At 46.8% G+C, this 17841-nt stretch overlaps 1 protein-coding gene across 1 annotated transcript in view; it reads left to right on the top strand.

Moving 5' to 3' along the window:
• Positions 1–17841, top strand: part of PAQR5 (progestin and adipoQ receptor family member 5) — a 61490-nt gene that overhangs the window by 13142 nt on the left and 30507 nt on the right. The window contains exons 2-3 of the mRNA XM_047074869.1: positions 4438–4529; positions 7606–7750. Of these exons, the coding sequence (XP_046930825.1) occupies positions 4474–4529; positions 7606–7750 (201 nt within the window). The 5' untranslated portion in view covers positions 4438–4473. The remainder of the gene's footprint in view (positions 1–4437; positions 4530–7605; positions 7751–17841) is intronic.

The following is a 17841-nucleotide window of genomic DNA, read 5'->3' as shown; positions in this document are numbered from 1 at the left end:
AGTAGCCTTTGATGCACACGAAAAAAGCTAATTTTCACATGCATTTTTAAAGGTAAAAATGCCTGTCCTGTCTCCAGGTTCCCCCACTGGCTTCTCGTGAAACCTGAACTCCTTCTGTTAACGTTGCTTCTTTGGGTCAAGTGTGGGACCTCTTGTCCAAAATCCCATCGATGAAATTCATGCATCCGGTGGCAACTTGGATTAGAGACCTCTCAGGAGCTTCCTGATCTCATGTTTCTAGTTTTCTAAAGCAAGCATGGGAAAAACTCCCCACCAAACAGCCTTCTTTGTTTTTGCTACATATGCCCAACTATGAGTTTTTTGTTTTCCAGCATAATTTTTTTTTTTTTTTCAGAAAAGAGGAAGTGGCATAACAGTTGGGTCCATCCAGAGTTTTTCATATTCGGGGCCACTGCATTCCCTTAGTTTTGAACAATGGCCTGGCTGTATGGGCTGTTTGGGAAAGACACTGTAACCTGAAACTCTCCCCATCCATGCTTGTTTGGGATCCTTCCAGAAGGCACCTGACACACACAATCAAAGAGACAGAGAAAGAGAGGCAGAAGAAAAACAATGCAATACAGATTGAGATTTATTCCCAGGTACATGGTCTCCCACTTGTAAGAACTGTTTTTTTTATAAAGGAGACTTTAATTTTTTTTTTAAAGTCTATTTACTTATTTTTGAGGGAGACGGAGATGAGCAGGGTAGGGGCAGAGAGAGAGAGAGAATCCCCAGCAGGCTCCGCACGATCACTGCAGAGCCTGACGTGGGGCTCGAACTCATGAAACCGTGAGCTCATGACCTGAGCTGAAACCAAGAGTCTGACGCTTAACCGACCGAGCCACCCAGGTGCCCCTTGTTATAAAGGAGACTTTAATGATCCCTTTAAACAGCAGAGTAGGAAGATGGAGAGAGTAGCCACTGCAAACTTAGCCAATCCAATTGCTCGTTTATAATTTCTGTATTTCATCAATTCCTACGTATTGTTGTAAATGTTTACTTTTGCAAGAGAGAGAGTGGGGGAGAGTGGGCTCCACACTGACCGAAGAGAGCCCCATACGGGGCTTGAGATCATGGCCTGATCTGAAATCCGTTGCTCAACCGATTGAGCCACCCAGGTGCCCCTTGTTTTCTTCACAAGCTCTGAAATCGGGAATCCTTTCCAATCAGTGACGTCATCCCCCGATTGTGATTGGCAGCATTTTTTTCCCCCGTCTTACTAGTACCCAAAACAGTCGTGTGACTGCCAGCGGAGAGCGTCTGAGTGTGTTGAGATACGGTCTTGGGCTCTATCAGTATTTAGAAGTACCTGAGAGCCAGGGGATCCCCCCCAACCTCATGGCCAGGTGGCTGAGTTCTGCCGCCATCCGCATATTTTTCAGCGGGTGCAAAGCAGTAGGATGGCCTGTTTCTGCAGGCAGGTGAAGTCCCAGCAATCTGCCCTTTTAGGAACGCTTCTGCGCACCTTTTCTGAACGTGTGAGCCAAGTTCGTGCAAATGTGTCTGGGGCCTGCGTCAGCCGGACTTCTTGCCGGTTTTTGGCCCCCAAATCCTCCCTACTGGGCCCACCTGTCGCTGTCTTTGCTCGTGCAAGAGGGGGGGCACCTGGGCAGTGCCTCTCATCAGCTCCCAGGTCTCTATTCCATTCGTTTCTCCAATTAAACAGCACCCCTTAGCGCTAAGTCACAAACCCTCTTAGGTGGATGGGAAAAAGCCCCAGTTGCACCAAAGGTGTGGCCTCTGAAGTGTGAGTGTTTCAAGATGCTAATTAATCGCCACCCCAGCGGTGTGGGTTAAAACTAACATTTCCATATCACACTGTCTGTGCGAAGCGTTTGAAAGCAAATCACAGGCAGCATAATACCAGCAAATGAATACTTCCGATTTAGGATACATTTTGTAGCAGCGGCATGAAACGCAGCTTCTCAGAGCACAGACTTCCAGTCACCCAGAGGGAAATGAGAAGGTTTTGCACCTCAGCTGTGTTAGTCATTCCAAAAAGTGGCTGTAGTTACGAGGCTACTGTCGTTGAAGATGCATATGAAGACTTTGAATGTGCGTACTTCCGTGAAATGTGAGTGGAAAAGCAATATTTTAAAATTATTATGTTGGGGGGCGCCTGGGCGGCTCAGTCGGTGGAGCGTCTGACTCTTGACTTCGGCTCAGGTCATGATCTCGAGGTTCCAGAGACGAGCCCCAAGTGGGGCTCTGCACTGATGGTGTGGAGCCTGCTTGGGATTCTCTCTCCCTCTCTCTCTGACCCCCCCCCCGTCTCTCTCAAACTAAATAAACATTTTTAAAAAAATAATATAATTTCCAGTGTTTCAAACAGCAGCTTGGTTCGTTGTCTCTTTCTTCAGAGACCGAAAACCAAGATTGAAGAAAACCAAAAGGCTTCGGATCGTGCCGAAATCGAGGCACAATGTCAAGTTTTGCCGATATGTCGACAGTATATTGGTGTTCTATGTGAGATTTCATTTACGTGAGGGTTCCACGGCTAAAAGATAGGTTTTAAAACAACTAAAAAAGGGGGGGGGACGGGCTATAACACACTCTCAAAGGTCTGCCGACTTTTCCTGAAACAGCCCTAAAAAAGTGGTTGTCTTTTAAAAATATTTTTATGTTTTTATTTTATTTTTGAGAGAGAGAGACAGAGTGTGAGCGGGGGAGGGGCAGAGAGAGAGGGAGACACAGAATCCGAAGCGGGCTCCAGGCTCCGAGCTGTCAGCACAGAGCCCGACGCGGGGCTCAAACTCACAGACTGTGAGATCATGACCTGAGCTGAAGTCGGACGTTTAACCGACTGAGCCACCCAGGTGCCCCTGGTTATTTTTTGTTTGTTCTGTGTATTTTAAAAAGGCAAATCATAACGAGATCACCATCAGATTGCAGGCTAGTCCGCTCAGGTCCAGAGCAAACAAAATTAATGCGAGGTGAAATTTGAACCTGACTGCCTCATCTCTATCAGGCTAGTGCTCTGCCCATATTCCTGAAGGTCCTTCCCCCGTGGAAACTTTATGCTACATAGCTGTGCATCCTACACAGGCCTTGAGGACTCAGCCAGCAAACCTGTAACCTCCCAAATATGTCTACGTGTAAGATGGCTGAATATAAGTCGATGGACTGTTTTCCCTCTAAGAGGGTCCAAAAAGTGTGTAACTTCTGGGGATATCAATGAACTAGTACACAATCGGTCTCTAACATTAATTTATTAATGTGGTCAGGCGTATTAGAGTCCCTCCCAATATATTCATTTTTTTAATTTAAAAAAAGTTTTTTTAGAGCGAGTGTGAGTGGGGGAGAGGGGCAGAGGGAGACAGAGAATCGTTATCAGGCTCCAGGCTGAGCACGGACACGAGGCTCCCTCCAGGAACTGTGAGATCATGACCTGAGCCTGTGAGATCAAGACCTGAGCCACCCAAGCGCCCCTACGTTCTGGTTTTTATGGTGTTGGTGAAATTGGGAGCTTGGCTTATGATGGAAAGTGGCTCCAGAGACCAGTGAGTTCATTTTCTGTTCAATTGCATCTGCAGTAATTAACAACGGCCACAACATTTGAAGCATCAGCCATGCTTTAGGACTTCCCGTGACCATCCGGGGATGTTTCGCCATTTCGGCAAACATAAAAGTTTACGTTTCAGGTGCAACATGGCAATGTTTTACCGGAAGAGTTCTTATTTCCTTGCCAGAAAAACATGGCATGAGAAATCTCCCGCTTTTGAAAGAGCAAGGTCAAGTCTTACCTGAGAGATTGTCTCAACCTGATCAACAGACAGGAATGGCCATCGTCCAGCCTCTAGGTCATCAACATCATCATAAACACTCTGTATTTTCCATCGTCCCTCAGTAGCAAAGGGAAATTAAGTCCTAGTGCTTCGAATAACCTTGATTCAAATCCGAGTTCTACCAGCTACCAGTTGTGTGATCTTGGGAAAGCCCCATAGCTATTCTACCCTTCCATTTTCCTGCCTATAAAATACAAAATGAGGGGCGCCTGGGTGGCTCAGTCGGTTAAGCGTCCGACTTCGGCTCAGGTCACGATCTCACGGCCCGTGAGTTCGAGCCCCGCGTCGGGCTCTGGGCTGACGGCTCAGAGCCTGGAGGCTGCTTCAGATTCTGTGTCTCCCTCTCTCTCTGACCCTCCCCCGTTCATGCTCTGTCTCTCTGTCTCAAAAATAAACATTAAAAAAATTTTTTTTAAAAAGAGTCAGATGCTTAATGGACTAAGCCACCCAGGTGCCTTAGTTCTCTTTTTTAATTATAATGACACCCCCATGAAGAAAGTGCTACTGTTACTTCCATTTTACAGATAGGGAAACCGAGGCACAGGAGTTACGTTCCTTGCCCAGGGTTGCACAGGAAATGGCGAATGAGCCTTTGAATGCAAGTGGCCTTTGGTGACTAGCTTATTTTCTTTATTTCCTTTCCACCCAGGCCCTTATCCACTCTGCCTCGCCTCCTGAGACGGCCATGGTGAGGATAAATGAGATGGGGCAGGGGACCAGCACGGGCTTGGTGCAGAGTGGGTAAGAGTTTCCCTCCTTCTCAGGGCGACTTTTGCCAGCCAGTTGGGTGCTTATCTGTCTCATCTCTCTCTTTATACATTTCTTGGGGACAGTGACTCTCTTACTAATCTTTTTGTTCCCCTGTGTAGTAAAAGAAGAGAACGTACGGAGGATGCCTACCCTCCTCTATTCTGCATGTCACAAACCTATACGATTTTTATGTTCCCTAAAGTCTCAGCTTTTCCTTCAGGCTGTAGCAGCCGATGGAGAATAAGCACCTAGGCATTTAGCCTTCCCCTTACTTGCCGCGTGATAAACGTGCAGTAAGCGGTGACTGAAGGAAGAAATTGGTCATTCCGGTACTATGATTACTGCCGATGTTGGAAGTTTAGTCTGGTCATCCTACCTGGATGGTGTGTGCTGGGCGGGAAGGGACCGTTTCTTTTCCTTTTCTTGCCCGTGACATTGAGGCTACTCTAGGGAGAACCGAAGGACCGAGATGGGCAGGTCTGTGGAGGCTTTCCTGGTGTGCTTGGGGTCCCCCAGTACTGGACCTTCCGTTCGTGTCCTGCCACTGGGTGAATTCATGGTGCTTCCGGGAGTGTGGGAGTCTTGATGATTTAGGCCTGCAAAACCGAGAGAACCGTGGCCTGCTCACATCGATGTTTGCAAAGTACTAATCTGGGGGGAGAGGAGACTGGGTGGCTCCGTCAGTTACACGTCCTGACTCTTGATTTTGGCTCAGGTCATGATCTCACCGTTTGTGGGATTGAGTCCCGGGTCAGTCTCTGCGCTGACAGCTTGGGATTGCCCCTCGCCCCTACCTGCACTCTCTCTCTTTCTCAAAACAAATAAACTGGGGCGACTGGTGGCTTAGTCAGTTGAGCGTCCGACTTCAGCTCCGGTCATGGTCTCGCGGTCTGTGAGTTCGAGCCCCGCGCCGGGCTCTGTGCTGACAGCTCAGAGCCTGGAGCCCGCTTCGGATTCTGTGTCCCCCTCTCTCTCTGCCCCTCCCCCACTCGTGCTATCTCTCTCTCTCTCTCTCGAAATAAATAAACATAAAAAAATAAAATAAATACACTTAAAAAGTATTAACTTTTATTTTTTAAACCTGGGTAAAATGTACCTGCACTTTAAAAAATTATTTTCTCAAAAAAGCATTTTCTTTATTATTCGGTAATGTGGAAACATTACTTAAGTTTTTACTGTGGTAAAATACGCACAACATGAAACTGACTGTTCTGTCCATTTTTAAGTGCATATTTCAGTGACATTACATTCAGAATGTTGTGCAACCATCACCACTACCCGTTTCCAGAACTTTCTATCATCCCAAACGGAAACTCAGTACCCATTAAACAATACCCCATTCCTCCCCCCACACAGCCTCTAATCTACATTTTGTCTGTGTGAGTTGGCTCACTCTAGGTGCCTTGGATGAGGGGAACTGTACAATATCTGTCTTTTTGTGAGTGGCTTATTTACTTTGGTGTGATGTTTTCAAGTTTCACTCATATTGACACATGGAGCAGAATGGCATTCCTTTCTTTTTTTAAAATTTTTTTAATGTTTATTCTTTTTTTAAATTTTTTTTAATATTTATTTTTGATAGAGAGAGAGAGATAGAGACAGAGCATGAGTGGGGGAGGGGCAGAGACAGGGAGACACAGAATCCGAAGCAGGCTCCATGCTCTGAGCTGTCAGCACAGAGCCCGACGCGGGGCTCGAACCCACAGACTGCGAGATCATGACCTGAGCCGAAGTCAGACGCTCAACCGACTGAGCCACCCAGGTGCCCCTAATGTTTATTTTTGAGAGACAGAGCACGAGTGGGGGAGGGACAAAGAGAGGGAGACACAGAAACCAAAGCAGGCTCCAGGCTCTGAGCTGTCAGCACAGAGCCCGACGCGGGGCTTGAACTCACGAACTGTGAGATCATGACCTGAGCTGAAGGTGGGCGCTTAACAGACTGAGCCACCCAGGCGCCCCTTACATCAGTGTTTTTGAAAAAGAAGCAACTTTATGACGATGAAACATACATTGTATGTTGCACCATTGTCCCAGATAAGAACACATAGAACGTAAAGGACTACACAGTAGGGGGCAAAAGTATAAGCTACAGAAACCAAAATACACTTCCGTCCCGAGCGCGAGCGGCACTGCTGGGACGAATGGTGTGAAAGAAACATTTGCTGAAGGCCCAGGACGACCTGGCAGTACCTGCTGAGTTGCCAACCATCCCGGGAGGGTCCTCCCCAGACACCTGGGCAGGTGGCTTTGCCTGCAGGCGGACGAGGTTGGTGCCACACGAGGGAGGTGCAGGAAAGGTCTCTGGACCTTCAGGGGGAAGGACAGAATTCCTCTGGGGGAGTTTTAAGGAGGTGGCAGATTTCCACCCGGCGATCATGGGGGCAGGAGAGGCGTTAACTAAACTCCTAGCGCCTCCCTTTCTTGGCTAAGCCCAGCTTGGATGCTTCTGTTTCTTAGGCCTGGATTCCTCTTACTCGCAGCTGTTAAGCAGCCTTCATCCTGCATTTAAACAGCCTTCTTACTGGGACTTGCTCTGTCTCCCACAAGTGCCTCCGATTAGCCTGTCTGGTTCTTTTATGTGTCATGGGGCAGCCACGCTCCCGGGAGCCTTCTGGAAGAGCTGCTTCTCTTTGGGTGACCCGGGGCCCGACTCCTGCCTTCCTCTGCCCACTGGGGGGACCCAGACTTGGGATCACGCTGTCCGTCCAAGGGCAGCACCCGACGCAGTGGAGAGTCAGCCTTTCCAGCTCTCCCCTCGCTGTGCAGCCTTGGGAAAGTCACCCCACCCCTCTGACCCTGATGTGCAACACAAGGGGACCGGGTGGCCTCCATGGCCCTTGCAGCTCTACAATGTTATGATTGCCCATATTATGATTTAATGACCTCCCTCCAGCGCTCTTGGAATAAATGACTCAGCGGTCTGATATTTTTGCGGCTGGTTTTAAGGAAGCCTGATGATTTTGCCATGACAGGCAAGTTTTTGTTCCGTGGTTCAAAGCCTGACGGTCTTGATCCAGCTGGAGTTAGGTGGGGGCTGACCGGATTTCTTCACGCTGGCCTCTTTCAGGGGAGCATCCTGGGCACCGGCTGCTGGCCAGAGGCACCCCGGGCCATGTCAGAACTTTGAGCAGGTGACAGAGAGCAGTTGTCACAGCCTCAAGATGCTGAGCCTGAAGCTCCCCCGGCTGTTTCGCATCGACCAGGTGCCCCAGGTATGTGCTCTGGTTCCGGTGAGTTCCAGGCGGAGGCCAGGCATGGTGTCTGCACCGGAGTGACTATTCTGTCTTCAGCCAGCCTGTTCTGTGTAGGCCTATTCTCTTTTCATTTTCATTAAAACATTTTTGTTTAGGTTGATCTATTTATCCTGAGGGTGAGAGCAAGCAGGGGCGGGGCGGAGAGAGAGGGAGGCGGAGAATCCCGAGTGCAGAGCCTGATGTGGGGCTCGATCTCGTGAACCGTTGAGATCAGGACCTGAGCTGAAATCGAGAGTCAGGGGTTCAACCGACTGCCCCCGGCCCGTTCTCTTCGAGAAGGCCCTTCCCGACTCCCTTGGGGAAGTAGAGCTTCCTGTTTCCCCACCTCCGTGGCACCTGGAAACAGAAGTGGTCCTGAAACTGTCTGGGTTGTAACCCCTCCCTGTGACATCTGTATTGTATCGGGAAGTCATTATTGAGATTACACTTTCTAGCTGAAGAGAAGAAGCCAGTGGCACCTGACCGGGTAGAAGGTGTCTTTGGGACCCTCCCTTGGGTGCTTGAGAGCAGGCCAGGGGCGGAGTCACCTCTCGTGTGGCCTTGCCGTTGTCCTTATCACTTGTGGGAGGCTCAGGCCTGGCGGGGGGGGGGGGGCGGGGGGGATGAGGAGGGTTGTCAAGAGGGCCTTACCCCCTCCTGTCGTGGGCTCCCGGGGCCGGGAACTCACACGGGGCCACCCCGACAAACCTGGTACACGTCGATACGATAACCTGCATTTGTAATAGGCCTTAGGCGAGGCCACCGCTTGTGAGCCACGGCAAGCTGAGTGGAAAGGAGGTGTCCCTTCTGTCTGTGACATCCTCCAGATGAAACGTCCCACCCTGAGATAACACTTGTTCATCTTCGGTCAAAAAGGAAGGAAAGTTGACACTGAGCTCAGGGTGCGACCAGATGATGTTTTATTTCCTGGGCAGGAAGGGCGCACCAGCTTGCCCTGGTTGCTCAGCACCAGGCGTGGAAGATTAGGAGCAGACCCACGGCCAGACTTTGTCCCGAAAGCCCGTGAAACTAGGTGACTGCAGCAAGGTGGCACAGGGGTGGCACGATCGGACCCGAGGCAGAGGACGGACAAATGAAAAATGAGGCTGGCCTCGCAGGACGCTGCCGACCAGGGCGCCCCCTCTGTGCTCCCAAGGCTGTGTCTCCTCTGTGATTCACCACTCAGTTCTGCCCCCAGAGCACTCGTGGCTGTGGTTAGTGGGAGCACGGGGTGATTCTTTGAGTCATTCACTCTTGAAATGTTTATTGCCTGCCTGCTGCGTGCAAGGTGTTGCTCTGTGCGGGGACTCAGAACAATCGGGTACGAATCCCGCCCCTGAGGACTTCAAAATATGCAGGAATGCTTCTGTTGCAAAGTGGGTCGGGGTGTGTCCCAAAAGACCCGGAGGAGGGTTGGTCCCTTCCGTCGTGGGAGAGGAAAGGCTCAGGGAAGGCCGCATGAGGAGGGAGATCTTTAAGATGAGCTTGAGGGTAGGTAGGATGTGGGAGGCGGGAAAAGCATACCAGGTGGAGGGACTGGTGTGGGCAGAGGCCTGGATACGGGAAACCACCGGGCAGGTGTGCGGACTCTGGGAGGAGGGATTATGGGTTCTGCTGAGATGTCCCCCTGGGCGTTTTGGTCAAGGTTGGGCTCAGAGTATGTGCCCAGGAAAGACATGAAGGAGAAGTGAAAGTCTCAGTGGGCGCCCCTCAGTGGGCGCTTTGGGGAGCGATGTGGGATTCGGAAGTATGGGGACAAGAAACCCCCCGAGGGCTGGAGATGAACGTACCTTCTCTGTCCAGTTCTTCATAGACAGTGGAGGTGACAGTATCCTTTTTTTTTTTCAATGTTTTTGTTTATTTTTGAGACAGAGAGAGACAGAGCATGAGCAGGGGAGGGGCAGAGTGACAGGGAGACACAGAATCCGAAGCGGGCTCCAGGCTCCGAGCTGTCAGCACAGAGCCCGACGCGGGGCTTGAACTCACGGACCATGAGATCGTGACCTGAGCCAAAATCAAGAGTCAGATGCTTAACCGACTGAGCCACCCAGGTTCCCCTAGAAGGTCAGTTTATTTGAGGATTTGCTGGGAGTAGGGAACAAGCAGTTTTTGCTTATTAAGACAGATGCAACCAGATTGAGAAAAATGCGTGACGTGCATGAATATTTAACACAGACCTGGTACAAACACCGAGCTTACTTTCGGGGGGCTCCGTGGGTTCTGATGCTCAGTCTGCGGAGTGACCTTGGACAAGATGTTTCCTTTCCCTCAGTTTCTGCACCTGTAAAGCAGGGTGATGAGAGTGTCTACTTCCTGGGGTCACGGGGAGGATTGGAGGAGCCCAGGACATGGTGAACAGTCAGTAATGTTGCTGCCATCACCTGTTTCATACGGAGGCCCCGGATGGCCTCTCCCTTTGTATATCAATGAGCTGTGTGGCCTGGGCGACTTCCCTACCCTCTCTGAGCCTCACCCATCAGAGGGGGCCAGAGCACCACCTCCCGGCATCGCCAGGGTTATAATTCCGGCACATTCCTGGCCGAGAGATCGCTCACAGGAAAGGACAGCTTGTCCCTTTCCTCAGAAGGTGGGATTTGGGTATGTGACTCAGAATTTCTAGCCTCCTTTGTGCCTAAAAACAGGTCTGGGTACTTTAGGGAGTTGTTCATGATTGCAGGGATCCTTATATATTGTTCTTGACTTTAATTAAAAGGAATGCTTTTGGGGCACCTGGGTGGCTCAGTCAGTTAAGTGTCCAGCTCTTGATCTCAGCTCAGATCTTTTTTTTTTTTTAATTATTTTTTTAACGTTTATTTATTTTTGAGACAGAGAGACAGAGCATGAACGGGGGAGGGGCAGAGAGAGAGGGAGACACAGAATCGGAAACAGGCTCCAGGCTCCGAGCTGTCAGCACAGAGCCCGACGCGGGGCTCGAACTCACGGACCGCGAGATCGTGACCTGAGCGGAAGACGGACGCTTAACCGACTGAGTCACCCAGGCGCCCCCCCGTTTTTTTTAATAACAGCTCTGTTGAAAAATAATTCACATGCCTCTCAAGTCCTCCTTTAAAAGTAGCTCCGTGGGTTATGGTATGGCGGCACACAAGACGTATGTTGCACAAAACTATCACCACGGTCAATTTTAGAACATTGTCATTACCTAGAAAGAAACTGTGCCAATTAGCAGTCGTTTCCCACTTGCCATGGCAACCACCGATCTCCGTGGATTTGCCTGATCTTGGTATTTCATATAAATGGGACCACACAACAGGTGGCCTTTGGCAAATGGCTTCTTTCCTTTGGCACAATGCCTCCAAGGTTCGTCGATGCTGTACCCTGTAGGGCTTCCTTTGTTTTTATGGCTGAGTGATATTCCCTTGCGTGGATGTGCCCGTTTGTCTATTCATTCATTAGGTGGCGGACACTTGAGTTTCTGTTTTTGCCCGTTGTGAATCATGCTACTGGGGACATTTGTGAACAGGTTTCTGTGTGGACATGTTTCCGGTTCTCTTAGGCACCCCCTCAGGAGTGGGATGTTGGATCACGTGGTGACTCTGTGCTTAACTATTTTTTTTTTTTTTTTATTGTAGTACAATATAGTTAACCTAAAGTTCACCGTCTTAACCAATTTTAGGTGCAGGGTTCAGCGGTGTTAAATATATGCAAATTGTTATGCAACTGTCCCTGCCGTGTATTTTCCATAATTCTTTTTATCTGGTAAAACGGAAACTCTCTACCCATTAAACAATAACTCCCCACTTGCCCTGTCCCCCTAGCTTCTGAAAATCATCGTTCTACTTCCTGGCTTTATGATTTCGACTCTTCCAGTGCCTTATAGAAGTGGAATCATATGGTGTTTGTTTTTTTTTTTTTTTGTGACTGCTTTATTCATTTCACTCGGCGTGGTGTCCTCAAGGTTCATCCCTGTTGTATATGTCAGAATTTCCTTCATTTTAATTTTTAATTTTTTTTTAACGTTTATTTATTTTTGAGACAGAGAGAGATAGAGCATGAACGGGGGAGGGGCAGAGAGAGAGGGAGACACAGAATCTGAGACAGGCTCCAGGCTCTGAGCTGTCAGCACAGAGCCCGACGCGGGGCTCGAACTCACGGACCGTGAGATCATGACCTGAGCCGAAGTCGGACGCTCAACCGACTGAGCCACCCAGGCGCCCCTGTGAATTTCCTTCATTTTTAAGGCCGGATCATATTCCATTGTATCGACACACCACATTTTGCTTATTCATTCTTCCATCAGTGGATACCGGATGACTTCTGTGTTGTAGCTGTTGTGAGAAATGCTGCTATGAACCGAGGTGTGGAAACATCCCTTTGAGATCTTGCTTTCAATTTTTGGGGGTATACACCCAGAAGTGGAACATCTCATTTCTGCAAAACAAACGAACAGGCAGCTGGGATTTATTTTAGGGATTGCATTGAATCTATGGATTAATTTGGGGAGCATTACCATCTTAACAATAGTAAGTCTTTCAATCCGTGAACATGGGATGTCTTTGCATTATATTTAGGTTTTTAATTTCTTTCGGTGATATTTTGTAGTTTTCAGTGTACAGGTCTCACACCATTAAAAGTATTTATTAGAGGCACCTGGGTGGCTCAGTCAGTTACACGTCCAACTCTTGGTTCCGGCTCAGGTCATGATCTCACGGTTCGTGGGTTCGAGCCCCACGTTGAGCCCTGTGCTGGCAGCACTGAGGCTGCTTGGGATTTTGCCTCCGCCTCTTTCTATCCCTCCCCCCCGCTTGCACACGCTCCCTCCCTCTCTCTCAAAAATAAATAAACATTAAAAAAATCATAAAAACAAAACAAGAATTTGTTAACTTTATTCCAAAGCATTTTATCGTTTTTGATATTGTTGCACATGGAATTATTCCCTTAAATCCTCTTTCAGATTGTTCATTGCTAGTATATAAAAATAAAACTGAGTTTGGTATATCGATAGATCCTTCAGCCTCGCTGAACTCATGTATTAGTTCTGACAGTCTTTTAGCGGGTCCTTTCGGATTTCCTGTATGTAAGATTATATCATCTGCAAATATAGATTTTCATTTTCCTTTCCTATTTAGATGCCTTTTTTTTTCTTTTCCTTGTCCAGTTGACCTAGCTAGAACCTCCACTATGATTGGCATTGCATAGAAGTGATGAGAGCAAACGTCCTTATCTTGCTCCCGATTGTAAGGGGAAAGTATTTCATTTCCTACCACGAGGTACGTTAGCTGTGAGTTTCTCATAGGTGGCCTTTGCTGGGTGGAAGAAGTTTTATCCCTATTTTGTTGAGTGTCTTCTTATCATGAAAGGATATTGGATCTCATGAAATGCCTTTTCTGTGTTTTTTGACACAGTTGTGGTTTTGTTTCCTTTTTTTTTTTTTTCTCCTCTGAATGAATCTGGTCAGTTTGTCTCTTTTCTTTCTGGTTTTCAATAATTGGGAATATTAAATTCTACCTGAAAAAAAAGTGGATCGGTGGCTCAGCAGAGCCGCTCTGTTATGTATTTTATATCTCTAATGTCCGTTATTTTTTACGATTTTCTTTCTGTTTTGGGTTCCTTTTGTTGTGCCTGCTCTAACTTTTTAAGTGAATCACTCTGCCTTCTAATGTAAACAACTGAGTACGTATTATTTCCTTTAAGTATTGCTTTAACTGCAGCCCACATGGGCTGTTTGAATTCCTTTCCTCTTTTTTTTTAAGATTTTTTTTAATGTTTATTTATTTTTTTTTAAATTTTTTTTTCAACGTTTTTTATTTATTTTTGGGACAGAGACAGAGCATGAACGGGGGAGGGGCAGAGAGAGAGGGAGACACAGAATCGGAAACAGGCTCCAGGCTCTGAGCCATCAGCCCAGAGCCTGACGCAGGGCTCGAACTCACGGACCGCGAGATCGTGACCCGGCTGAAGTCGGACGCTTAACCGACTGCGCCACCCAGGCACCCCAATGTTTATTTATTTTTGAGAGAGAGCAAGCAAGGGTAGGGTCAGAGAAAGGGGGACAGAAAGTCCAAAGCAGGCTCTGTCTGCACTGACAGGCTGACAGCCCCCGATGTGGGGCTCGAACTCACGAACCGTGAGATCACAACCTGAGCTGAAGTCGAACACTCAGCCGACTGAGCCGCTCAGGTGCCCCTGTTTGAATTCATTTCTAATTTCTGTTTTGATTTCTTATGTAATGTGTAATTGCTTAGAAGTCTATGTGTATTTTTTTTTTAATTCCCCAAAGTTGGGAGTTTTTGTTATCGATTTAATTTAATTGATTGTGGCCTGAGAATGTCCTCTGTATCATTCCCATTTTTGAAATTTGTTCAGAATAGCATTATGGCCTGGCACATGATCAATTTTCATAAATCTTCTAAGTGTACTTGAAAATAATGCATAATCTTCAGTTGTTGGGGGCAGTATTGCATATATGTCCTGTAATATCCAATATTTTTATATTATTACTAATTTTGTTCTGCTTGATCTAGTCATAGTTGAGATATGTTAAAATCTTCCACCGTGGTGGCAGATTTGTGAATTACTCCTGTGGACAAGTCATTTTTTTTTTTTTTAAGTAGGGTTCACACCCAGTGTGGAGCCCAAGGCGGGACTCGAACTCATGACCCTGAGATGAAGCCCTGAGCCGAAATCAAGAGTTGGACGCTTAACTAGCTGACCACCTACGCATCCCCAGTCAATGTTTGCTTTATAGATTTTGAGCCTATGTTTTTTAGGTACATCCAAATTTATATAATATCTTCCTAGTGAAGTAAATTTCTTATTATTTTGTAGTGATTCTCTTTCTGTCTAGTACTGTTTTCTGTCTTAGAATCTCTCATAGTCAAATAACGACCCAGCTTTGTTGTTTTTGTTATTTGTCTGGTTTATTTCTTTCCTTCCTTTGACTTTTAATCCCTCTCTGCCCTTATATTTTATTTTATTTATTTATTTTTTTTTGTTTTTATTTTTATTTTTGGGACAGAGAGAGACAGAGCATGAATGGGGGAGGGGCAGAGAGAGAGGGAGACACAGAATCGGAAACAGGCTCCAGGCTCTGAGCCATCAGCCCAGAGCCTGACGCGGGGCTCGAACTCACGGACCGCGAGATCGTGACCTGGCTGAAGTCGGACGCTTAACCGACTGCGCCACCCAGGCGCCCCATCTGCCCTTATATTTTAACTGTATCTTGTGTAAATGGCACGTGGTTGGATTTTACCAAGTTTGATAATATTTGTCATTTCACTGGATAGTTTAGTCTGTTTATATTTATAAGGATTATTGATGTATTTCCATTCATTTTGATCATCTTATGTGGTTTCTAGTTATTGTCTCTATTTCCTTTCTTGCTTTCTTTGCATTGGGTTTTACATCCTTATTTCTTCCTTCCTTTTAACATTTGATTTTCTCCTCCACTTGTTTCACAGTTAATATGCTCTATATTGATTCGTTTAATGGCTACTGTAGCTATGGTAATATGAAACGTTGTGCTAGGCAGGAAGGGCTAGGCCTCAGTTGATCACACAGAATGTTCTGGAATGGGGTTGGTCCTTCAGACTTGTCCCAAATGAGAAAAGGAGGCTAGGATTTCGTATCATCATCAGTGGATGCGTGCTGCCTCTGGGCAGGGAGTATAACGTGGTCACTGGGGTGGCCTTTGGCCAATAGCAGTTCCCATAGAGGGACAAGTGGCTCAGCTCTGAAGGAGGGAAGGGTTCCCTCCTAAGTGCATCATAGTATCTACCACCAGAAGGCACTCTGGGTAGATGTAACATTAACCAGGACTACATGGCCCCGACCTAACTGCCAAAAAGGCTGAGAAAGGTCAGAAAACACACGGAATATTTGGCCAGCTGTCTCTGCCATACCTAACTTCTTGGATCTCAGGACCGGCAACATCAAAAACATTCTAGAAGCTTCTCAGTTTGTCTTCATAGATCACAACAAAACCGTTGTATTTTTCTCCTTTGGAGAAATATACCGTGTCTCTTATTTGGTTTTAAAAAAAGTTTAATGTTTATTCACTTTTTGAGAGAGAGGGAGAGAGAGAGAGAGAGAGAGAGAGAGAGAGAGGGAGAGGGTGGGGGAGGGGCAGGGAGAGAAGGAGACACAGAATCTGAAGCAGGTTCCAGGCTCTGAGCTGTCAGCTGTCAGAGCCCAATGCGGGGCTTGAACTTGGGACAGCACGATCGTGACCTGAGCTGAAGTTGGACACTTAACTAACTGAGCCACTCAGGCACCCCAGTTTTTCATAGTTTCTACCCCTCAATCTCTCTGGACTGCTTTCTTGGCATCTGTTTTCAGTTGACTAATTTTCTCTTCGGCTAGATCTAGTCTGCTATTTATCTAGTCTGCTATTTAAATTTCTCTTCGGCTAGATCTAGTCTGCATATTTGAATGACTTTTTACTTCAATGTCTCTAGTGTTGTTTGCTTGTGCATGCTTGCATTGAAGCAGAAATTCCCCAGAAAGGATTTGCATTTGCTTTTGTTACTTATGGGAGGGAGCCGCAAACCTTCCACCTCTATTTATTTGTAACCACTTTAATTTCTCCACTTGAGATTTCTTGGACCATAGATGTAAGTGTGGATTTGGACCAGAAACCTGTATGCATGCAATCTAGCTGGTGGCTCTAAATTCTGGGGAGAGATTGTTTCAGGGAGACAGCTTCCTTATTATTTTTTTCTGCCTGGTGGGGTTTATTTCACATTCCCTTGCCTTTAGAGTCCTAGTCTTCCTGGCAAGTCTGCCTTTGATGGGCCTTAGGGTCCATCTCTTATTTGCAGGGTCTGGCAGCAGAAACTCTGATGCTGAAGGCAGCTTACCGCACGGGGCTCCTGGGGGCTTTGTGACGCTCTTTCTTTTATGCCATTTTGCTGATACGCTTATCCGGCTTTCGATGCAGACTTCATCCAGCACTTTAATTGTTCTAGTCAGAAGGATCTTTCGTGACATCTAACTGACCATCATTCGTCCCAAACCAGAGGGTCTCCAACCATCCTTCCAGGTGCTTCCTCCGTTACTCTGGGCCCAGTGACCTCTTGCTTCTGAAAACTTTGATAACACTTAGCATTTCCACCGACTATAGCAGTCGCTAGTTTCACTAGGGTGGATGCAGCGAAATGTGATGGGCTTTGCGAGCGAACAAACTAGCGGTTGCCTCTTGGTTCTGCTATGAATTATGGCCTTGGAAACTTCTCTCGTTGAACTTCAGTTTCCTCCTCTGTGAAACGGGGTTGACAGTCTGTATCTTACAGTCTCCTCATGTTGATCCAATAAAACAGAGTCTGCTCCTAACGTGCGCTGGGTCTGAATCAGGAGAACCATAGCGACCACAGACCGTATGTCTGAATGTAAAAGTTACATATGGAGCTGGCAAACAGTTAGGCGGAATGGTTCTGTTCTCTCTTGACAAATATCCCGTCATAATCCCAAAAGAGTATATGTAAAGCTCTAATTTTTATACAGCGAAAGCAAAATATCAAAGACAACTAAACTTAATTATTGTACGTATCTGGATGTTACGTTGATGCATTAGTGATGTTTGGATGAGTAATAAAATAAAAACATGTACAATTTGGTAATACAAGTCGGTTAAGCGTCTGACTTTGGCTCAGATCATGATTTTGCGGTTCATAAGTTCAAACCCCTCGTCAGGCTCTGTGCTGACAGCTCGGAGCCTGGAGCCTGCTTCCGATTCTGTGTCTCCCTCTCTCTCTCTGCCCCTCCCGGCCTCACGCTCTGTCTCTCTCTCTCTCTCTCAAAAATAAATAAACATTAAAAAAATGTTTAAAAACCATATGCAATTTATAAATTAGTACGTTTAGTCCATCAGATTTATTTTTTGCCTTTATTTCGGCAAAATTATGGGTTATCTTGCTATAATCAACATTATCATATAATTAGTGCTCTGTTAACAATGATTCCAAATTACACCATTGTTCTTGAGTCACTGAGTCTTTGTGTTTTTTCTTTCTTTTGAATTAATTTCATGTGGGAGAAGATTCTGGTGAGTTTCTGCTCAGTTCTGCTCAAGTATAGTAACTGGAATTATCAAAAAATGTTCTTGGGGTGCCTGG

Source organism: Lynx rufus, unplaced genomic scaffold (assembly GCF_022079265.1).
Source record: "Lynx rufus isolate CCGP_SWC_20201006 ecotype Redwood Valley unplaced genomic scaffold, mLynRuf1.p SCAF_13, whole genome shotgun sequence".
In the NCBI taxonomy this organism is placed as follows: Eukaryota; Metazoa; Chordata; class Mammalia; order Carnivora; family Felidae; genus Lynx; species Lynx rufus.
The sequence above is the reverse complement of the archived record's forward strand: the minus strand, read 5'-3'. Positions and strand labels throughout refer to the sequence as shown.